General features: G+C 39.9%; 1 protein-coding gene across 6 annotated transcripts in view; it reads left to right on the top strand.

The window, feature by feature from the left end:
- LOC150109418 (basement membrane-specific heparan sulfate proteoglycan core protein-like) overlaps positions 1-25,240 on the top strand; it is a 1,783,738-nt gene that overhangs the window by 1,548,555 nt on the left and 209,943 nt on the right. For all 6 annotated transcript variants that reach the window (XM_090413063.1, XM_090413041.1, XM_090413033.1 and 3 more), the window contains one exon: positions 7,081-7,341. In XM_090413063.1, the coding sequence (XP_090269189.1) occupies positions 7,081-7,341 (261 nt within the window). The remainder of the gene's footprint in view (positions 1-7,080; positions 7,342-25,240) is intronic.

The following is a 25,240-nucleotide window of genomic DNA, read 5'->3' as shown; positions in this document are numbered from 1 at the left end:
AAATACATTAGATATATCGATATCCGACTTTGTTGCTCCAGGAACGGAGAATAGGAAGACAAGTAGTATGATAGGAGCGAATGAGAAAAGAATAGTTGATAGTGTGGAAGGTGTGAGTGACTGTGGAAGTTTAGGAGATGGTTTTGTATGGGAGAGTGAATTTAGATTAAGAGTGACTGACCTGCAGAGGGAGATAGATGAGTTGAAAGAGGAGGTGGAATGTCTAGTGAATGAGAGCAGAAGTATGAAAGATAAGATTAGGAGAATGGAAGAGATAAATGCAAGGCAAATCAGAGTAGGAGAGAGAGAGAATTTAAGGAGTATGAGTGAGAGGTATGGGGGTGCTAGAAGAGGAGAGAATGGAAACAGTAGAAGAGAGGGAATGAGAGAGAGGTATGGGAATGCTAGCAGACGAGAGGATGGAAACAGTAGGAGAGACAGAATGAGAGATAGATATGGAAGTGCTAGAAGAGGAGAGAATGGAAACGGTAGGAGAGATGGAATGAGAGAGAGGTATGGGAATGCTAGAAGACGAGCGGATGGAAACAGTAGTAGGAGAGACAGAATGAGAGAGGGATATGGAAGTGCTAGAAGTGGAGAAAATGGAAACAGTAGGAGAGAGGGAATGAGAGAGATGTATGGGAGTGCTAGAAGAGGAGAGAATGGAAACAGTAGAAGAGAGAGGTATGGGAATGAAAGAAGAGGAGAGAATGGAAACAATAGGAGTGAGGGAATGGTAAGAGGTATAATGTATGGCGACTCAATGATCCGTGGTGTTCAAGATAGGATGCGTGAGGAGTGTTTGCCAGGAGGAACAATAGAAAGGGTGGCTATGGCAATTAAGAGAGGTGAAAGGGTGGATGAGATGATTGTGATGGTAGGAACGAATGACTTGAGTGGTAATGTAAGTCGGGCAGCGAGAGATATGAGATTTTTGCTTGAGACTGTACGGAAGAAGACAGAGAGAGGAAAAATAGTGTGCGTGTTGCCTAGGTATGATAATGATGAGCTGAGCAGAAGAGCGGTGATATTGAATGGCATAATAGCGAGAATGTGTGACAAGAGAGGACTGGTATATGTGGATGCTTGGAGTGCGTTTGAGGAAAGAGAGGAGTTGTATGCGAGAGACCGTTTACATTTGAATGAGGAAGGACGTAGGCATCTGGAGAGATTGCTGTTCTGAACGAGTCAGTGTGTCCCAGGGAGGATGATAGCAGGGGTGGCCTCTTGTGGGAATGGATACTTGGGAGAAGGGAGACAATGTCAGGTAACACTGAGCCCAGTGGGGTCTAGAAGGGATAAGGCTGGGTATAGAAACAATGGCATTTATATGCTGTATACTAATGCCAGGAGTATCCGGAATAAGGGAGAGGAATTGGTGGCGCAGATAGCATCAGCCTGGCCAAAAATTATTGCGATCACTGAGACGTGGTTGACAGAAGGGGATATAACAACAGGAATAGAAGTCGCTGGGTATAGCATTTTTCGTCAGGATAGGAGGGGAAAGCGTGGTGGTGGGGTGCTGCTTATGATAAGTGATGACCTATGTCCTCTAAGAGTGGAGAATTTGGAAGGAAGTGAGACAAATGATTTTGAGAGCGTATGGTGTGAGGTAGAGGTAGGCAAGACAGGATATTTAGTGGGGTGTTGCTACAGACCCAGGAGCACAGAGGATGGGGACCAGGAGATGTTTAGATAGCTAAGTTTGGCAAGTGCAAGAAGAATGATTGTTATGGGAGATTTTAACTTCAGTAGTATAAATTGGAGAGAGGAAGATGCATGTAACAATAGGGGAATGGAATTTCTAGAATTCTTGAGGGACAAATGTCTTAGGCAACATGTAACAGAGGGAACAAGAGGTTCAAAAATTTTGGATTTGGTTATAGCATCAGAAGAGTTGATAATAACTGAGTTGACGTCTCTCCCACCAGTTGGAGAGAGTGACCATATGGTGTTGACATGGAAAATGAATAGACATGCAGGAGTATCAAAGAGACGGGAACTTATGTGGAATTATAAGGCAGGTGATTATAATAGTCTTAGACGTCAACTTCGGGAAGTTTCATGGAGGGAGGAACTGGACGGCCGGGATATCACCAGTGCATGGGAAATTGTGAAAGAATATTTGTTATCAGCAATGGTAAGTTGTATACCACGAGTGAAGAAGAGGGCGCAATTTGGAGTAAAGTGGATGACAAACAACATTAAACAGGAACTGCATGCGAAAAAGAGGCTATGGAAGAGATATAAGGAGACAGGTGAAGAGAGGATGGGTGAAGAATATAAGACACAGGCCAGAAGAGTGACTCGTGTGGTAAGGAAAGCGAAACTGGAATATGAGAGGAGATTGGCCCTAAGATCCAAAGAAAATCCTAGGGAATTTTTTAGCTATGTGGCCAGTAGGAGGAGAAATGACTGTGGAAGAATGATATTGTGGGATAAAAATGGGAATAGAGTGACTGATGCAGAGGACATAGTGGAATTGTTCAATGAACACTTTATTGGAGTATTTCGTCCTAGAGGAGTCAGTTTTAATGCTAGAGGGATAGGACTGGTACGAGGTCTGGAGGTACAGGAGGAGAGTGTGTTTCAGATACTGAGTACTCTGGATGTCAGTAAAGCTGTGGGACTGGATGGTATTTCGCCACGAGTTTTGAGAGAATGTGCTAGCGAATTGACAATACCTTTAACGTGGCTTTACAATGAAAGTCTGGCTTTGGCAAAGGTGCCCAGGGAATGGAAGGAAGGTAAGATAGTGCCATTGCATAAGGGTGGTAACAGACTGGAAGTGTCTAATTATAGGCCAGTCTGTGTGTCATCAGTAGTTGTTAAGATCTTGGAGAAAGTAGTGAGGGACCGTGTACAGCATTGGGCAGATGATGGTAATGTTATCTGTGAGAATCAACATGGATTTGTGAAAGGACGCTCTTGTTTTAGCAATATGCTAGCCTTTTATAATAAAGTTACAAGAGCATTAGATGAGGGAAAGGCATATACTGCAATTTTCTTAGACTTGGCGAAGGCATTTGACAGGGTGCCACATGATAAGCTGATATTTAAGTTGCAGCACATGGGTCTGGATGTCAGATTGGTCAACTGGATTCAGGATTGGCTGTCTGATAGGTATCAGAGAGTTGTGTATGGTGGAGCAGTTTCCAGGAGGCAGAGGGTTACAAGTGTGGGTCCCACAGGGCTCAGTACTAGGACCTATATTGTTTAACCTTTATATCAGTGACATAGCCAGTGGATTGCAGGGGGATATTCAGTTGTTTGCGGATGATGCGAAGCTGGGAAGGATTATTAGTAATAGCGCAGATGTGGTAGCCCTGCAAGAGGATTTAAATAAGCTAGATAGATGGGCAAATGAATGGGGGTGTCAGTTTAATGCAGCAAAATGTAAGGTCTTGAGGTTTGGGAAACATCGATGGGATGCTGCATACTCTATGGGAGGAGTTATACTGGAGGAAGTAGGGGAGACAAGAGATCTGGGGTTGATGATTGATAGAAACCTGAAGTTTAGGGGATATATTGCAAAGGTGGTGAAGGTAACACAGAAGATTGCTGCTATTATGGAAGGACACTGACCTGCAGAGATAAGAGGGTTATCATTCCGTTGTATAAGTGTCTGATCAGACCACACTTGGACTATTGTTCTCAGATTTGGTCCCCAGGATTTGAAGGGGATAAATTAATTGTGGAAAGGATACAAAGACGGATGACAAAGATGGTTTCAGGACTGTACAAGGATAGTTATGAGGATCGGCTGAGAGATTGTGGACTGCAGAGTTTGGCGGATAGAAGAAGGAGAGGTGATATGATTGAGACTTTTAAACTGTTGAGAGGTGGTTACAGGGTTGACACTGGGGAGTTCTTTCGCTTGGTTGATCAGCGGGAAGGAGTGATGACAAGAGGCCATCCCTGGAAGTTACGAAAGGAAACTGTGAGCAAGAGGGTAAGGAGTGGTTTCTTTGTGTGGAGGGTGGTTGAGCCGTGGAATGCATTGCCTGATGGAGTGGTGGGAGCGAGAACGGTCAGTGACTTTAAAGAGTGGTATGATAAACTTTGTGTTTCTCAGGGGGGGACCTCCCCTCGATGAGTCTTGACAGACTTTATGTCTTAGGAAGGACCTCCCTCGATGAGTCTTTTGACTCCTTGGAGGCCTGAATAATAATAATAATAACTTCTATGTTAATGATATTGGGGAAGATTTGAATGGGGGGGTATACAGTTGTTTGCAGGTGATACAAAGTCGGGATGAACTATGAGGAGTAGAGATGTTGTGGTCTTACAAGAAGACTTAAATAGACTGAGTGAATGGGCACAGGAGTGGGGGATGCCAGTTCAATCTTGCAAAATATAAGATTTTAAAATTTGAAAAACAAAGTTCAAATGAGATGTAGAATTTATTCTTGGTGGTTGTATATGGTTTGAAATGGAGAAATAAGAGATCTTATGGCAATGGTGAATAGAGATCTAAAATTTAGAGGACACTGCTGAAGTTGTGAGTACAACACATTGAATTCTGGCAATGATGCAGAGAACACTAACTTATAAGGACATTCTGATTCCATTGTATAATGCTAGATTAGTCCACATAGATTGACTACTGTGCACAGATTTGGTCACCTGTCTTTCAAAATGATGAAGAGATATTGAAAAGGGTACATAGGCAATTGATTAAGGTAATTTCTGTTCTCTGAAATGTTGAGTATGAATGAAGGTTGAGAAGATGCAAATTTCAGAGTTTAGTGAATATGAGGAAGAGGGATGAGATGATAGAAATATATAAGTTGGCAAAGAACAAGGGAGGTGTGTGTGTGGGGGGGAATAATGTTGATGACAGCAGCCAAAATAGGTCTCTACAAAGTGGATGTGTGAGATGTAAACAGTGGCACTGGTTTTGAGTCAGTACGGTGTGAGGTGGAGGTTGAAACAGATATATAATCAGATCTTGCTATAGGCCAGATCATGAGGATGCTGGTGATGATGAAATGTATAACAACTTCAGTTAGTGAACAAGTGAAGGATGATTATTATGAGTTATTTTAATTATGGTAGTATAGACTAAAATGAAAAGATAGCATTTGGGAATAAGGAAAATGAATATCTGAAGTTCTTCAGAGACAGCTATTTTAGGCAGTGTGTAAAAGAGGACACACAAGATTTGAGAATTTTAGATCTGATAATTTATCTGAAGGTGTGATTGTGAGTGGGGTTTTGCACTTTCCTTCAGTTGAACAGAGTGATCATGAAGTGATCACCTGGGTTGGGGCAAGCCATATGAAGACCTCTGTGAGGAAAGCATATGTGGAATTACAAGGCTGGTGATTGTGAAAAGCTTAGAGACAGCTTGGAGCTATAGCATGGAATGAGGTGGTGTGGAAGGGAGATAAATACTGCATGGGAATCGACCAAAAGATATTTAACAACATGAATGTATTCCAAAGGTCAAAAGATTGAATAAAGTAGGTGTCAAATGGGGATGAATAACAGGGATTAAGCATGAAATTTGGAAGAAGTGGATACTCTGGAGGCAGCACAAGATGAATAATGATAGCGATCAATTGCATGCAGAATATAAAGAGCTGGCCAGGAAGGTGACTCAGTTGGTAATAACAGCAAAATGACAGCATGAGCAGGAATTAGTAAATCAGGTCAAAAAAAAAAAATCCTAGTGAGTTTTTCAGATATGTAGCAAGCAAAAGGAATAATGATTAGGGTATGATGATGTTAATCGGTGAAAATGGCAGAAAGGTAACTACTGCAGAAGACTTCATTCAGTTAATCAGTGAACAATTTATAAGGATCCTGATCCGGGTGGTTAACTCATAATCAAATGTAGAGAATTGCTTAATTGTGAGTAGGAGGTATATGAGGAAATAAATAAGCTTGAGGTCAATAAGATGATAGGATTTGATGGCATAGCACCACGTGTTTTAATACAGGGTTCCAGGAAATAGCATACCTGTTTAATAAGAGTCTTACAACAGCACAGGTTCCAATAGAATAGAAAGAAGGTAAAATTGTTCCACTGCATAAAGGTGGTGATAAGACTGTGGCTATAAATTATAGTCCAATCTGTATATCTGGAGTTGTGGTGAAAGTACTAGAGAGAAATTAGTGAGAACTAAGGTACAGAAATGGGTTGATAGCAGACGTACTCTGTGGTTGTCAGTATGGGCTTGTAAAGGGAGATCATGTTTGGCTAACTTAAGTACTATAACAAGGTGACAGATGTCTTGGAAGAGGGTGATGCATATACGGTGATATACTTAGAGTTGATAAACTGCCACAACAACTATCACGCAGATAGCTTTAACAGTTATCAGCAGCTATTAGGACATTGTTCTTCAGTTTATATATTAATGATCTGGGAGCGATGGTGTACAAGAACCTGGAATTCAGAGGCCACATTGCACAAGTTGTGAAGTATTAATATCAGATAATGGCAATGATACAGAGAACCTTGATGTGCAGAAATAAAGAAATTATGATTCCATTGTATAAGGCCTTTATCAGGCCTTATATGGATTATTGTGTACAGATTTGGTCACCTGGTTTTCATGATGATGAGAAAGAATCATAGAAGGGAGTGCATAGAAGATTCATAAAGGTGATCAGTGGTCTTTGGAATGTGGAGTACAAAGACAGATTGAAAGAATATAAATTGCAAAGTCTGGTGAATAGGAGGAGGAGGATGGGGGATATGATTGAGACTTATAAGTTAGTCAGGGGTTGTTATCAGGTTGACATGGATGAAATTTTTCATAGAACGGATGAGGGGGGGAGAACAATAGGCCATCCTTAGAAACTATAAGGAAGGTATGAGCAGAGGAGTGAGGAAAAGGAGGTTCTTCATATGGAGAATGGGCTGTGATGGAATGCAATATCTGAATGTGTTGTGAGCATAGTCACATGGAATCAGTTTAAGGCATGGTTGGATAAGCTTTGTGTGATAGTGTGTATCTCCCATGATGATTCCCTGACTCCATGGAGGTCAGATGTTAATAATAATAGTAGTATTTTTAGAAATATATATTAAATTGTATGCTATATTTTAAGTTCTTTTTCTTCTTGTAGTTCCCCCTACTGTCTCTCCTGATGCAGTTGAAACTAGGACAGCACCTTTTGGATCTACAGTAGTAATGGATTGTCAGACCAACTTAGATCCACCAGTGGCATATACCTGGTATAAACAGGGAGGTATACTACCATCAGACGCAACAGTTAATTCTGTATTGACCATTCCTAATGTAAGAGCTGAGGATGCAGGAACGTATATTTGCACTGCTCGGAATAATTTGGCAACAATTGATATTCCCACAGTTCTTGTTGTTACTGGTATGTATGTATGTATGTAAAAAAAAAATTGAAAAATTAATCAAGAATTACTAGTATGTATATTTGTATTAAAACAACTCCCCATTGAATCAATAAGGTTATTATGGGTGGGCTCACTCAATGAGTAATACAAGGTGCTATCAAAAAAAAAAAAAAAAAAACAGACTAGGCTAATAAAATCTTTACTACTTATCCAATTTGAATTTGGACTCAACCCCATTAAAGTCCCCTTCTGAGATCATGCAGTGATTCCACTGCTTTTGCTCTGCTCCAAACTCTTCCTGAAAGTTTTTTGTTGAAGTGCATCAAGCACCGCTTGCGATACATCTTGGATCTTCTTAATGGTGTCAAACTGCCACCCCTTCAGCTTCAACTTCATTTTTGGAAACAAAGAGAAGTCACAAGAGACTAAATCTGGTGAGTAAGGAAGATGTGGGATGACCACCATGCTGTTGGCCACTAAAAACTCTTGCATTTTTAAGGCCCTGTGGGATGGAGCATTGTCATGGTGGAGAAGCCAGTTCCAGCTTCATCACAGTTGCGGTCATTTGTGACAAACATCTTCTCTCAACCACCTTAAAACATTACAACAGAATTCTTGGTGCACAATCCCCTTAATGTTGAAAAAGACAATCAACATACTTTGATGATTGCTGTTTTGTCTAATGATCGTATCCATAAAACCATGTCTGATTTCCTGTGATGACTCTTGAGATGAAGATTGGGTCATAAATAACCTTTTGATGAATATCTTAACAGATGTTCACACATTGCTCCTTCTGGGCAGAAGTCAAGAGAAGGGGAACAAAATTGGCAGCGACATGATACATGTTTAAATCTCTTGTGATGATTGCTTGAGCTGCTCCATATGAAATCCCAACTCTGTCAGCAACTTCCTGGATGGTGATGCGTTGATCTGCACAGACAGATGATCTGTTGAATTTTTTTGACATTTTCGTGGGTTGTGCTGATGGATGGTCGTCCTGCTTCTCATTGTCCTCCAAAGTGGTTCTGCCCTTCTTAAAACACAAGTTCCACTCAAAACACTGAGTTCGGCTTGAGGCTTTGTTTTCATATGCCTTATGAAGTAATTCAAAGGTCTCTGTGGCAATTTTCCTAGTTTTATGCTAAAATTTACATTTGCGCTTTGTTCTAATTTTGCATTCTTGGCAAAATCGAGAACAGCACAAACACATGATAAGAATAATGTGTGTTACATAAGCTCCAATGCATACAGCTCAACATCCACCTTGGCAGGCTCTCAACAATGTCTATGTCACTGATACCTGTAACTAACTGAGATTGTAACTCGATCTGTCACCAGGTATCTGGCACAGTCCCTTTTCTTTTTGATAGCACCTCTTATAGGTCGAAACTTCAAACTCATTTAAACTACCAGCATTTGCAATGCATTCACTCACTCACTACCCTCCATAATGAAATCTCACTCTCCTGTTTGCCACATCTTGTACACAACTTCCAGCGATGGTGTCCCATTTTTCCTCTCTCACCTTCCACTCTTTTTATAATCCCTTTTGCATTAATCCAGTAAATTCTACTCATTAACCTTGCCTATTTTCTATCTATCAACTAAATTCTGAAGTTTTTCCTCAGCTTCTCCCATATCCTACATTCCAGAGTCCTGATAATGCCTGTTCAGTTGTCTCTGGATTGTTTCTAGTATTTGCACATTAAATTTGAGCCAATGTGTTGGTCATTTATGATCATAATTACATGTTAATCTGCATGGTATGATACTGATTCTACTGATATCTTTTCAAGACATCTCTGCATGCCTGGTATTCATTTCATACTCTGGTATTTAGTTTGCCAAACAGGGACAAGTAATTCCTTTATAGCAACTGCTTTCTCTAATGATTTGAAAAAATTCTTCCTTTTCTTAGTAGAACTAGTTTTCGAATCATAGGCACAAATAAGTCTCAAATTTGTCTGTATCGAGGATTTTGAAATTTTCTATTTCGAAATTTCGAAATCTTCTTCCAACCTCCACAGAGTCAGACTCATCATAGTAGGTCTGTGTCACATATAGCTCATCATACTGCCTTAAATATATTCACATTCCAGACACAACATTCTCAGGCAGTGCATTCCAATCATTTGCCACTCTCCATCCAAAAATCCTACTTTTCACTCTTTTGCTTATCCTTTCCTTATACAGCTTCCAGGGATGATCATTTGTTTCCCCCTCCCCCATCTAAGGGAAACAGGAATGGGAAATTTCCCCAGTCATTCCCCAAAATTTTATTAATTCACAAAAATTTTTAAAATAAAAATTTTTGTGAATACTCTAGTCTTAAGACACTAATAATCAACTGTACATTTTAGTATATATAAAAAAAAAATTTTAATTAGTATTAGATATTAAAATAAGACTTTATTTTATATTCATAAAGCATCCAGATAGGTAATGTATGTGTAAATTTGATGAAAAGCATACCAACATGTAACATTTACATTTCTTGTAAAATTTTAAAATTGTACAAAGCATTCATTTCTCGGTCTGACTTTCTGGATCTTTGTTAAGTTACAAATAAACCTGAAGAAAATTTCTTTTATTTTGGGTTGTATAATTACATCTAAACAGAATTTTTAGATATGGTGTCAATTTATGTATCAGTTCATTCACTTCTTTATGATGAAAATACCTTCTTTGATTGCATTAGCTCTAATTTTGTTTTGGAAATAAATCTCTCTCTCTCTCTCATTAAATCTGTTTTTAGATCTGATTCTAATTCTCTTCAATATCTTCCATTTCTATATTTATATTATTTTCTGTCTTAAAGTCTTTTAACGAAGTTCACTTTCCTATAGAAATTTCTTCCATTATGTCTATTTCACAGTCCAATAATTTCATTATTATTTACCATAGGCAGGACTAGAAAATTTTGTACTGGTTCACCAGTCAGCAGATATCTTTACTCATGAGATGTTAGCATTGGTGTACTTTACCACAATTGCCTAATATGTCATAGTGATGTGTATTTATTTCTAGATCTGGTTAATTATTATTATTGCATCCTTCATGGAGTTGGCAAACTCATCATGGGAGGTTCATTCAACTGACAGCATGTTTTATCATTAAATCTTAAAATCCTTAATGCTCCTTGCATTAGCAACACATTCTGGTAATGCCATTCACTGACAATTCTCCATGTAAAAAATCTACTTCATCTTCACCACAATCTTACATAACATCTATGGATGATCACTGGTTTTTCCCCTCTCACTTTCTACTTTATTTATAATCCTATCTGGATTAATTATTATTATTATTATTATTAAACAAGACCTCATGGAGTCAAAGACTCATCTAGGAGGTCCTTTTATCTCCCACACATCTCATCATACCGGGTCTTAAACACATTCAAACTCCCTGCAGACACCACACTCTCAGGCAAGGCATTCCAATCATTCACAACTCTGCACGAAAAAAACCTGCCTCTCACTCCCCTACTCACACCCTCTTTATACAGTTTCCAGGGATGACCTCTGGTTCTCCCCTGATCTCCCACTATTCTCTGTAGAACTTCTCCACCATTGATCCTATAACAACCCCTTACCAACTTGTAGGTCTCTATCATATCTCCCCTCTTCCTTCTCTCCACTAGACTCTGCAAATTACATCTTTTCAATCTTTCCTCATACTCGACATTCCAGAGGTCAGAAACTACCTTAGTCAGTCGCCTTTGGACCCTTTCCAACATCTCTTCATCCTTCTGAAAACCAGGTGACCAAATCTGGGCACAATAGTCCATGTGTGGCCTAATCAAAGCCTTATACAATGGAACAAGAATCTCCCTACTTCTACACGTCAGGGTCCTCCTCATCATTCCCAGAAGTCTTTGTGTTGTCTTCACAATTTTGGCGATGTGTCCCCTAAATTTTAGATCCTTATCCACTATCACTCCCAGATCTCTTATTTCGTCTACTTCCAACAATATATTCTCACCAAGCATAAATTCTGCATCCCATCTTTGTTTTCCAAATTTTAAAACCTTACATTTTGCAACATTGAACTTGCATCCCCATTTGCTTGCCCAATCACTGAATATCTCCATCCAAATCTTCGCCAATATCATTAATATACAAGTTAAATAGTAATGGCCCTAAAACAGATCCCTGAGGCACTCCACTAGTGACTTTCCTTTTCCTGGATATTGCACCCCCATACACAACTTGTTGATACCTATTAGATAGCCAGTCTCCAATCCAATGCACTAATCTAATATCCAACCCCATCTGCTCTAATTTGACTGTCAACTTATCATGAGGTACTCTATCAAAAGCTTTTGCGAAATCCAAGTATATTACTGTGTATCCTTCTCCTCTGTCCAAGGAAGCAGTCACTTTATTGTAATAAGTAAGTAGATTACTAAAACACGACCTCCCTTTAGCAAATCCATGCTGTCCATCAAAGATTATACCATTGTTGTCAACCCAACTCTGGATCCTAGTTCTCACAAGCTTCTCCAACAACTTAACCACAACACCTGACACACAGATAGGCCTATAGTTTGATGCTTGAGTTCGATCACCTCCTTTATGAAGTGGCACAATCTTGCCCTCCTTCCACTCTTTAGGGACTTGACCAAGTGCAAGACTCGTATTAAAAAAATATGTCAAGGTAGGTGTCAACTCTCTGGCACATTCCTTCAGAATACGCGGTGATATATTATCAAGTCCCACAGCCTTATTTACATCTAGTTTACTCAACTCCCCAAACACCTCTTGCTCACTTACAGTCAGTCTCTCCTCCCCATCATCAACTGCTCTTAATCTCTCCATGAAGTCACATTCACAAGATTGAAAGATCTTTATGAACTGCTCATTAAGTATCTCCACCACACATTCTGCAACAGCTGTCTTTATACCATTTCCTCCAATCAATGTCATCCTTCCATAATCATTCTTTCTTTTGCTGGCTACATATCGAAAGAACTCCCTAGGATTCTTTTTAGCTTCATTAGCTAAATGCTGTTCATACCTCTCTTTAGCTACTCTCACCAACCAAGTCACCCTCCTTGCCTGGTCTTTGTAGACCTCATGAAATTGGTTACTTCCACTTCTCTTATGCTGCCTCCACAATGCCCCTTTTCTCTGTATTGCATGCTTAATCTCTTTATTCATCCATCTCACACCTACCTTATTTAACCTTCTCACCCGTGGTATACATTTAGACATTGCATCCACTAAATATTTTTTGAAAATCCCCCAAGCTGCATTGATCTCTTTTCCAGCTAATTCCTCATTCCATGCTACACCTGCAAGCTGTCTCCTGAGCTCTTCATAATCACCCCCCTTGTAGTTCCACATATACCCTTTTTTCACAGGGGTCCTTGCACTGCTGGCAACCACCCAAGTAATCACCTCATGGTCACTTTCACCAATTGGTGGATGATTTGATACCTCATTGATAATTACATCCTCCGATGAGATGACCAAATCCAAGACCCTTAATCCTCTTGTGCCCTCTGTTACATACTGTCTGGGGAAGTCATCCCTCAAAAACTCAAGAAACTCATTTTCTTTAATTCCAGTTGCTATCTCTTCATTCCAGTCTATATTGCCATAATTAAAATCGCCCATAATGATCACCCTTTTCTTATTTGCTTGGCTTATTTGACTATACATTTCACTATCACCACCATCCACATTACCAGGTCTATAACAACATCCCACCAAGTACTTGATTCTATTCACCTCTATCTCACACCATACTGCCTCAAAACCACTGGCCCCATTTCCCTCTTGCATCTCTACCTTGTATGGACATAACTCTTTCTCTATCATCAATAGCACTCCCCCTCCCTTTTTACCCCTTCTATCCTCACGAAACACATCATACCTTTCCATCTCTATTCCTGTCAGGATGTCATCCTCATCTAACCATGTCTCACTTATTCCGACAATCTCTGGGTGCACAGACGCAATTAGTGCAACCATTTCATCTGCCTTGTTTCTTATACTTCTAGCATTGGTATACAAACACAACAACTCATTTCTGGATCTACAGCTAGTTCCACTGATACCACTCACTCGATGTGATCTCTCCATTCTGGACTGGGGCCATTTCCCTTTCTGCTTCTTCATTTTAGAACCCTTTGCAATTCCATCTGTTTCCTTTTGATCCCTGATCATCCCATTACTTTCCTGCCTACACATGCTCTCACCTCCTCTTGGAGCTTCCACCTTTCTCACGCTGTGTATCCCTGTCCACCCTGAGCCTCCCCAAATATTAATCTGATAAAATTATCTCACTATCTTAAATGACTGTATCGTATCACCTCCTATCCACCACTCTCTGCAATCCACGTTTCTTCAAACTCTCTCCATAGCTATCATTCCACAGTCCTCATATTGTCTTATTCACTTCTTTGGACCTGCTCCAATGTTTACACATTGTACTGAAAATCAGATGAACAAATTTGAGCACGATAGTCCAAGATCCAAGTGTTGTCTGACCAGTACTTTATACAGTGCTACAACCACTTCCTTATCTCTACATGTTAAAGTATTTCTTATCATAGCAGCACTATAATGTGCAGCCTTTGTAACACTTGCAGTATGTCCTCTACACTTTAGTCTAAAATCCTAAAACCCACCCCAACTGAACATCACCAGAGTTCAAGATCGGTACTACCAACATAAGAAACCTGAATGGCAAAGAAATGGAGTTAGCTGAGGAATTGGATAAGTACCAAATTGACATAATAGGGGTGACTGAAAGACAAAAACTGGTGAGATCTTTCTGAACAGTAAATAAATACAAAATGTTATATTCAGGCAATGACAACCAAGGAAAAGGAGTAGCCATAGTATTCAACACTAAATATGAGGCTAATCTTCTTGAATGGCAGGCAGTCTCAAGTAGTGATGTGGGCAAGTATGAGAATGGGGAACTAGACAATGAGACTTATTTGTACCTATGGTCCCACAGAAGGCTCTACTAAGGTAGAAGGAAAATTTTGAGGCTTTAGAGAAAGTAACTGACATAATGAAAAAGGGAAAGTTGGTCCTTGTTGGGGATCTAAATAGCAGAGTAGGAAATGATTGTCAGCCATACAAAAATATATTGGGAAAATTTAGAGAAAAGAGCAAAGCTAATAATACTAATGGCAAATACCTGTTGGATTTCTGCTCAGGGCATCGACTGGTTATTACTAACACAATGTTCCAACATAAAAATGTGCACAGATTCACATGGAGAGAAGAGGCAAGGAATAAGAAAAGTAAAGGGGATAAAAATCCCTTATTGTTTTTCAGCCAGTATGCGAAACTCTAAGATCGAAAACTACGATCTAAACGTTTCATGCCGACGAACTGTCGGCGGATCCGGTGGAACTGTTCGTCGGCATGAAACATTTAGATCGTAGTTTTCGATCTTAGAGTTTCGCATGCTGGCTGAAAAACAATAAGGGATTTTTATCCCCTTTACTTATCAACCTCACCACAAAAAGTCGTTTGGCTTTTCATCTTAGTGAATAAGAAAAGTCTAATTGACTATGTTATTGTTGATAGCGATGTTTTCTCCCTGGTGCAGGACACCAGAGTTTACAAAGGATTTGAAATTGGAAGTGATCACCATTTAGTAGGATAAAACTGAATTTCATATTGAAAAGAAGAACACGTAAGAAAGTTTTAAAGTGAATAAAAGTTGAGCAGCTCTCAGATGTGAACTGTAGACTAAAATACACAAACGTGATTGAATAAGAAATGAAAGAGTTTGAGAACAGGAACCAAATCTTGGAGATTCAGTGGCAAGCCCTGAAGAAAACACTGATTGATTCAGCCAGAGAGGCATGTGATGAGGTTGTCTGTAAGGATGGAAAAATCAGAATCCATGATGGACACAGGAAGTTAAAGGGGCAGTGAAAGAAAAGAAGAAAAAATATCAAAAGTTCCTTGCAAATAAGTCAGCTTGTGCTCTTAGAGAATACAGAGACAAATGTAAGAAAGCTAAACACAGTGTAAAACTAACTAAACAAAAGTCATGGGAGGACTTTGGTTAGAACATAGAAAATAAATATTGAGAAGATGGCAAGATATTCTGGAGGTTATTGAAGAAGCTTAGAAATGGAGGAAAGAGTGCTGTAAAAGGAATTAGAAATGATAAAGGTGACACGAAAACAGGAGAAAAAGATATTCTTGAAGTATGGAGTAATTACTTCGAAAAATTGCTAAATGAAACAAGAACTGATGACAGCACAGTGGTAAAAAACACTGACCAGGCATGCAGTCAGGAATACATGTCCATACTCCAAGTAGAAAAGCCATCAAAAGCTTGAAAGGTGGCAGGAGTAGATGATATTCAACCAGAAATGCTCATGTATGGAGGTATAAAAGTCTTACAGTGGCTGCACTGCATAGTTCAGAAGGCCTGGACAGAGGGACGAATTCAAGATGATTGGAGTAGAGCTCTCATAGTACCCATATATAAAAAAGGGAAATAAAACAATGTGAGAAGAATTACAGAGTATTTCTCTACTGATTGTTCCTAGTAAGATATTATTATTATAATTATTATTATTATTGTTCCAGGCAACTCCAAGGAGTCAACAGACTCATCGAGGGAGGCCCTAACATCATGTCAAGAACAACTATTCAACATTGACACAGCATCTATCATACCTTGACTTGAACTCATTCATGGTCGTAGCACCCACAACAGACTCTGGAAGCTTATTCCACTCATTCACCACTCTCCAAGTAAAAAACCTAGCTCTAACACCCTTGTCAACCACGCCCTTGCCTAGCTTCCATGCATAGCCCCTAGTGCTCCCACCACCAGTCATATTTTCAAAAATATCTTCTGGATCAATCTTATAGAAACCCTTCAGTAATTTGAATGTCTCAATCATATCATCCCCTCCTTCGCCTATCATCCAATCTCTGCAACCCACAAATCTTCAACCTATTCTCATAAGGTTCATTCCACAGACCTTCTATCATCTTGGTCACTCGTATCTGGATCCTCTCCACTTCCTCCCCATCACGAAGAAACCCTGGTGCCCATAACTGGGCACAATAGTTCAGATGGGGTCTTATCAAGGCTCGATACAGAGGAACAACAACTTGTTTGTCTCTGCATTTTAAAGTATTTTTCAGAAGCCAAGTGATTTGATGAGCTGATTCAGTCACTTTTGCAATGTGCCCCCTAAGCTTCGATTCCCTATCCACCAACACTCCCAAATCCCTGGCCTCATCAATCTCCTGGACTTTGGTTCCACCAATGCAATATACTACTGCAATTCTTTTCACCCCAAAGTGCATAACCTTACACTTTGCCACATTAAATTGACATCCAATTTTCCTAGCCCAGTCCTCCAAACTATCCAAATCATCCTGTAAAATTTTGGCATCCTGTGCACTCACAATTGCTCTACCCAACTTTGCATCATCAGCAAACAAGTGAACACTTCCTCTCAAATCCTTTCCTATATCATTGATGAACAAATTGAAAAGTAGTAGTCCAAGAACAGAGCCCTGCGGCACACCACTAGTCACAAGCCGTCTTTTAGACTCCACTCCTAAATAAACCACTCTCTGGTATCTCTCCTTCAACCACCCTCCTATCCATCTCACCAACCCTATATCTATCCCCATCTGCTCCAGTGTACTGATTAGGGTTCCATGTGGTATCCTGTCAGAAGCCTTGGCAAGGTCCAGTAGTATCACTGTAAACCCATTACCTCTATCCAGTTCAGTTGTCACTGTGTTATAAAACGTGAGCAAGTTACCGAGGCATGATCTACCCTTCACAAAACCATGTTGTCCCCCATACAATATCCCATTTTCATCTATCCAACCCTGTATTCTTTCCTTCACTAATTTCTCTAAGACCTTGACAATGATTCCTGATATGCTAATCGGTCGGTAATTTACAACAGCAGTCTTGGAACCACCTTTATGCAGTGGAACTATTTTCCCCTCTTTCCGCCCCCTCGTGACTAACCCAGACCCGAGACTCAAATTAACAAAATGGTCAAGGGTACTGACAATTCTTTAGCTGCTTCTCGTACGACACGAGCTGGTATACCATCCAATCCCACAGATGTATTGACATTGAGGTTATGCAATAGACTACTCACCTCCACTTCATTCACCACAATTTCCATATAATCTACTGGTTTATTCGTTTCTGCAATGTCACCACCTGGATGATATATACTTGCAAAGTGCTCACTCAGTAACTCAACTATATCAACTGATTCAGTTACCCCTCTACCATCGGCATTCTTTAAAATCATTCTGCCATGTACATTTTTCCTTTTACTTGCTACATATCTAAAAAACTGTTTAGGATTCTCTTTAGCCTGCATGGCCAATGTTCTTTCGTTATCTTTTTTTGCTTTTCTTACCACACTCGTTACCCTTCTGGCCTGTGCTTTATACCGTTCATGTGCCTGCCGGTCACCTTTCTCCTTAAATTTCCTCCATAGTTGTTTCTTTCTTTGCAGCTCAAGCTTAATGGTGTTATTCATCCATTTAACCCCTGCTTGATTTATTATTCAGACTCTAGGTAAACAGTCAGCCATTGCTTCATGCAAACACTTCTTAACTGCCTCCCATGCATTATCAACTTCTAGTCCTTGCAGTTGTACATGCCATGGCACTGAACCAATCAAACTCCTAAGCTTGTCATACTTTCCAGCCCGATAATTCCACATGTACCCTGTCTTAATTGAAAATTTTACACCTTTAGCCACCTCCCAAGTCAAGACCCTATGATCATGCTCACCAATTGGTGGCAGCATGGTCATATTCGTTACAGTCAAATTCTCTGATGCAATTACTAAGTCAAACACTCTCTGACCCCTAGTATTTTCCATTACATGCTATCGCAGATAGTTATTCCTTAATAACCGCATAAAATCCAATTCCTTCCATAAGTCCTCTCCTCCTTTCAATCAATGTTACCATAGTTGAAATCTCCCATAATAATTACCCTCCTTCCACTCATTTCTTCTATTTGCTTATGCATACTTTCTTCACCATCTATTCCATCACCTGGTCAATAGCAGCACCCCAACTGTATGTTTTGTTCTGCTAGCCACAATCTCTCACCAAATGGCCTCAAATGTACTCTTTTCTCTATCCTGCAATTCAACTTCTATTCTCCTTGGCTGTAGCTCATAAGCTATCATCAACAATACTCTTCCCCTCATTTTATTCTCCCTGTCATTCCTGAACACACTATACCCATCACATTCAATCCCACTAGTATCATCTACAGTCAGCCATGATTCACTAATACCAATAACCTGTGGTCTGGAAATGCCAACCATGGCCAAAAACTCTTCCTTCTTGTTCCTAATACTCCTAGCATTAGTGTACATGAATTTAAGACCCCCATTAGCCCCAACCCTACCTTGATGCCTTATATTAACTATCCCACTCTGATTTGTTGTCCTTATTCGCTTGGGGCATATTATATTTATTCATACATTCAACTGCCTCCCTAAGGACTGTATATCTACCCCCCCCCTTTAATAAATCTAGTTTCCCTGAATTTGCACATCCATTACATTCAGCAACACTTTCTCAAGTCTCCTTACACTGTAACCATTCAAATGCAAGCCATCCATCTTATATAGATCCTTTCGCCCATCGAACTCACTCCACACATCCACAAATTCCACACCACTCATCATACATAACTCACGCATAAAGTCATTCACAATTATGGCCTTCCTTTTAAACATTTCCCTGTCATACTGTGGCAAAAGACTAATCATTCTAACTCTCTTTTCTTTTGCTACCTCAAACAATTCATTCAGGTCTTCTATCGTTTCCATTTTATCTCCTTTCAAATCATTCGTACCTGCCACAACAATCGTTTCTTTAACCCTTTCCTTTTGCTCTCTAATAGACTCAGTTACATCCTTTATGGTCGCACCAGGTTGGTATGATTTTGTCAAATCCTCTACTAACACACCTCATACTAACGAGTCTCCATACAGCACTCTATCCTTCATTTTGTTCATGTTCACACTCATACGCCTATTTTTCCTGTCATACTTTTTATTATTGGTTGGTTCATTCAGTCGACTTTTGCTCATACACTTTAGCTGCTGTTTTGCCCTTTGTATTACCCCATTCAACAACACGATCTCACTCATTGCATCTATCTCATCTTTTTTATTCTCTGTAAAACCATTAATACTATCATTCACACTTTCTACATTCACACTCTCACAATTCTCTGGTACAACCTTGCCGTTTCTTGTCATATCCCTATTTTCTTCATTCTGAAGTTTGACAAAAATATCACACTCACGATCTGAAATACACTTCAATTCCTCATTCTCCCTACATTTTCTACACACATTCACTCCTTTATTATCATCTAACCACACTCTGACCACACTCCGCAAAGTGTACATTTCGCAGATAGTACACTGAATCATCTCCTTTATATTACCGTTCTTGAAAGAAGATGCCGAACCCTCATTACTGGCCACCATTTTCCTTCGTACTGGAGCAATACTTACTAGTAATTATATATGCAAGTATACTTGAGAAATGGTTGAGAAGGATTGTGGAAGAGAAGCTTGGTGAAGAACAAGCTTCTCTTCCACAAGAACAGGAAGAATAAGCCAGCCTGGCTGGCTTATTCTTCCTGTGGTTAGCGCATCCGCTCTCTAGCCAAAAGGCTGCGGGTTCGAATCCTGCTGTGGGCATGGATATTTGTGATTGTCTTTGGAAATACTAGTTGTGGTGGTCGCCAGTAGATGATGTTGGTGTAGTTGCGGTAAGTTGGTGGATTGAGTGGCGGAGACAGAGTTGTAGAACAGGTGATAAGTCTTTGGACTCCCTGGATGTGTCTAAAATAATAATAATCTGGATTCAGGCCAAATAGAACCTGTCAGGATCAGATTTTCACTTTAAGACAGATAGTTGAGAAATCATAGGAATATTACAAAGATCTGTATTTAAGTTTTGGAAAAGGCACATGACAAAGTGCCAAGAGAGAAGCTATTCAAAACACTACAGTTGTATGATGTCAGTGAGGCATTATATCAAGTAATACTTTATTTGAGTCTTTGAGTTGTAAGTCAGTAGTTAGAAGTGAAGGAAGTGCAGGAAGGTGGTTTAATGTTAAATCTAGTGTCAGACAAGGATGTACATTATCCCCTCTGTTATTCATTATCTATATGGATCACATTATGAAGGAAAGTGGTATTAAACCTGATATCAAAATTGGAGATATTAATCTCAGCTGTTTGCTTTATGCTGATGATGTTATACTTCTAAATAAATCCACTACAAGTCTGCTAGATTCCCTGACTAAAGTGAATAACTGTTGTAATAGATATGGTATGAAGGTTTCATTAAAAACAGACAATGAAAATAGGCAAAAACATTGAAAATATCATCAGGACTGGGATAAGTTGGTACAATACCGGGCAATAACATTATACATATCCGCAAGGAGATGTGTCTTGCATTATGGGAGATACTGAGATAGGAGTGATGTTAGCTTGCTCCACCTTTGCAATGAGTTGCCCAGTGTTGTACCAACTTACCCCAGTCCTGAAGATACTTTCAGGCGCAAACTTTGTTTGCTCACACTTGAATAATGGATTAAACTAAATTTATTATAGTCTAACTAAGCAAAAAATAAACTTTCAACATCTTTCTCTAAATCCAGAGTAATTTAATAAAAAGGTGGCACATCATTTGGCAACTCCTATAGGTGGAAATGACCTTGCTAATGCTTCTGCCCCTGGTATCTCCACATGGGCCTGGCTCCCACTGAAGAGACTTCAATAAAGGTCGAAACTAGTCTGGGTAGTGGCCCTTCCCTTAATGCATAACATTATACATATCTGCAAGGAGATGTGTTTTGCATTATGGGAGATAATGAGATAGGAGTGATGTTAGCTTGCTCCACCTTTGCAATGAGTTGCCCGGAGTTGTACCAACTTACTCCAGTCCTGAAGATACTTTCAGGCGCAAACTTTGTTTGCTCACACTTGGATAAAGGATTCAACTATATTTATTATTGAAAATATCAACTGCATTGTGAATGGAGAACCTATAGAACAAAACATTTCAACTACTTAGGCATGATCTTTAGTGAAGATGGTAAATTAAATATGGAAATAGACAACAGAATCAACAAAGCTGGTATGGTAAATCCACTGAATAAATTTATATGGAATAAGAGAGAAATTAGCCAAAACAATAAGTTAGCTGTATACAAGACAGTATTCAAGCCAATTTTAACTTATGGATCTGAGAGCTGAGTCTGAAGTAAAACACTTGACCAAAGACTAGAGACTGCAGTTATGAAAGTCCTGAGAAAGATTGGAAACATGAAAGCTAACATCAATGGCAATATCATATTAAAAACGAGGATATTATTATTATTATTACCACAGGCTACTCCAGGAGTCCTTAGACTCATCGAGGGAGGCCCTAAGCATCATGTTCACACAGGCCCTAAGTATCATGTTCACACAGCTGTTCAACATTCTCACAGTATCTATCATACCTTGCCTTGAACTGGCTCACTGTCATAGCACCCACAACAGACTCTGGCAGCTTATTCCACTCATTTACCACTCTAAAAGTAAAGAACCCAGCTCTAACACCCCTGCTAACCACGCTCTTGCCCAGCTTCCATGGGTGTCCCCTAGTTCTCCCACCACCAGTCCTGATCTCAAAAATATCATCTGAATTAATCCTATAGAATCCTTTTAGCAATTTGAATGTCTCAATCATATCTCCCCTTTTTCGCCTATGAACTAGTTTCTGCAACCCACAAATCTTCAACCTGTTCTCATATGGTTCATTCCATAGACCTGCTATCATCTTAGTCACTCGCCTCTGGATCCTCTCAACCTCCTCCCCATCAAGAAGGAACCGAGGTGACCAAATCTGGGCACAGTAGTCGAGATGAGGTCTTATCAGGGCTCGGTACAGAGGTACAATAACTTGTTTTTCTCTGCTTGTCAAGGTATTTTTCAACAACCAAGTGAGTTGATGAGCTGATTTAGCTACTTTCGCAATGTGCCCCCTAAACTTCATCTCCCTATCCACCAACACTCCCAAGTCCCTGGCCTCATCAATCTCTTGGAGTACAGTTCCACCAATGTGGTATACTGCTGCCAATCTTTTCACTCCGAAATGCATAACCTTACATTTCGTCACATTAAATTGACATCCATTCTCCTTAGTCCAGAACTCCAATCTATCTAAGTCATCTTGCAAGACTTTAACATCTTCTGCATTCACTATCGCCCTACCCAACTTTGCATCATCAGCGAACAAATGAACTGTCCCACTTAGACCCTTCCCTATATCGTTAATGAACAGATTAAACAGCAGTGGTCCAAGAACAGAACCCTGTGGCACACCACTAGTCACAGGCCGTTTTTTGGACTCTACTCCTGAATAAACTACTCTTTGATATCTCTCCATCAACCACCCAGCTATCCATCTCACCAACCCTATATCCATTCCCATATGTTGTAGTTTACGGATTAGAATTCCATGTGGTATCCTGTCAAACGCCTTTGCCAGGTCCAGCAGTATCACTGTAAACCCATTTCCCTTATCCAGTTCAGCCGTCACCTTGTTATAAAACTTGAGCAAGTTACTGAGGCATGATCTACCCTTCACAAAGCCATGCTGTCCTCTGTACAGTATCTCATTTTCATCAATCCATTCCTGTATTTTTCCCTTGACTACTTTCTCCAAGACCTTGACAACGACTCCTGATATGCTGATCAGTCGGTAATTTGCAACCATAGTCTTGGATCCTCCTTTATGCAGTGGAACTATTTTCCCCTCTTTCCACGCCTTCGGGACTAAGCCAGACCTGAGACTCAGATTAAACAACATGGTCAAGGGCACTGATAATTCATTAGCCGCTTCATGCAAGACCCGTGCCGGTATACCATCCAATCCCACAGATGTATTCACATTAAGGTTCTGTTATAGACTATTCACCTCCACTTCATTCATCACAATTCCCATATAAGCTAATGGTTCCTTCATTTTTTCAATGTCACCACCTGGATGATATACTTTTGCAAAGTACGCGCTCAGTAACTCCACTATATCGACTGGTTCAGTGAACTCTTTACCATCGTCATTCCTTAAAATCATTTTGCCGTGTACAGTTATTTTCTTGCTTGCAGCATATTGAAAGAACTGTTTGGGATTCTCTTTCGCTTGCATAGCTAGTTTCCTTTCATAATCGGCTTTTGCTGTTTTTACCACACTCGTTACCCTTCTAGCCTGTACTTTATACCGTTCGTGTGCCTGCAGGTCACCCCTTTCTTTAAATTCCCTCCATAGTTGTTTCTTTTTTTGCAGCTCAAGCTTAATGGTGTTATTCATCCATTTAACCCCTCCTTGTTTCACTATTCGGACCTTAGGTATACAATCAGCCATAACCTCCTGTAAATGCTCTTTGATCACTTCCCATGCTCTATCGACCTCCAGCCCTTGCAGTTGTACATGCCATGGCACTGATCCAAGCAATCTCCTAAGCTTGTCATACTTGCCAGCACGGTAATTCCACATATACCCTGTCTTAATCACAAATTCCACACCTTGAGCCACCTCCCTGGTCAAGACCTTATGATCACTCTCACCAATAGGTGGTAATATGGTCATATTCATTACAGTCAAATTCTCAGATACTATTACCAGGTCAAGCACTCTTACACCCCTAGTATTTTCAATTACATGCTGTTTCAGATAGTTATCCCTTAATAATTGAATAAAATCCATTTCCTTCCTCACATGTGTCCTCTCCTCCTTCCAATCAATGTTACCATAGTTGAAATCTCCCATAATAATTACCCTCCTTCCACTCATTTCATCAATTTGTTTATGCATACCATCTCCACCATCTATTCCATCACCTGGTCTATAGCAGCACCCAACTGTATATTTTATTCTGCCAGTATCAATCTCACACCAAATAGCCTCAAATGAGCTCCTTTCACTATCCTGCAATACTTCAATTCTCCTTGGCTGCAGTTCATCAGCTATCATCAATAACACCCCTCCCCCAATTTTATTCTCTCTGTCCCTCCTAAACATACTATAACCTACACATTCTATCCCACTAACTATATCATCTTCCGTCAGCCATGTTTCACTAATGCCAATAACCTGTGGCCAGGAAGAGCCAATCAAGGCCAAAAATTCTTCCTTCTTGTTCCTAATACTCCTGGCATTAGTATACATGAATTGCAGTGTTCCCTTTGTCCCACCCCTATCTTGATGCGTTATTCTAAATATCCCATTCCCATTTTTTGTCCTTATTGCTGGCTCAGGTACATTATATACATTTTTACACTCAACTGTCTCACTGATGTTTGGATATCCACTCCCCCCCCTCCTTGGTAGTTCTAGTTTCCCTGGTTCTGCACATCCATTTTCATTTCATTCAGCAACACTTTTTCCAGTCTCCGCACACCAAGTCCATTCAAATGCAGTCCATCCATCTTGTATAAGTCCTGTCGCCCATCAAACTCATTCCACACGTCCACAAATTCCACACCACACCGTGCGCATAACCTGCGCATAATATCATTTGCGATTATGGCCCTCCTTCTAAACTCCTCTCTGTCATACCGCGGTAACAGACTCACCATTCTAACTCTGTCACTCTTTTCTTTCGCTACCTTTAACAATAAAGAGCTTGACATTGTTAGCATCCAGGAATATGTTAGCAGAGCTAATCTCAGGTGATATGGTCACTTAAACAAAATGGAAGAGGAAAGGTTAGCAAAACAAGTGTTCTCTGCCAGGTTTGCAGGAAAAAGACCCAGAGGAAGACCAAGGTATAATTGGATTGATACAGTAAAAAGTGCGTTAGAAGATAGAAATATAAGATCTGATAATGTTGGAGTCT

The sequence above is a fragment of the Typopeltis vanoorti genome, chromosome 2 (assembly GCF_054136105.1).
Source record: "Typopeltis vanoorti isolate ZY-2024b chromosome 2, IOZ_Tvanoo_1.0, whole genome shotgun sequence".
In the NCBI taxonomy this organism is placed as follows: Eukaryota; Metazoa; Arthropoda; class Arachnida; order Uropygi; family Thelyphonidae; genus Typopeltis; species Typopeltis vanoorti.
The sequence above is the reverse complement of the archived record's forward strand: the minus strand, read 5'-3'. Positions and strand labels throughout refer to the sequence as shown.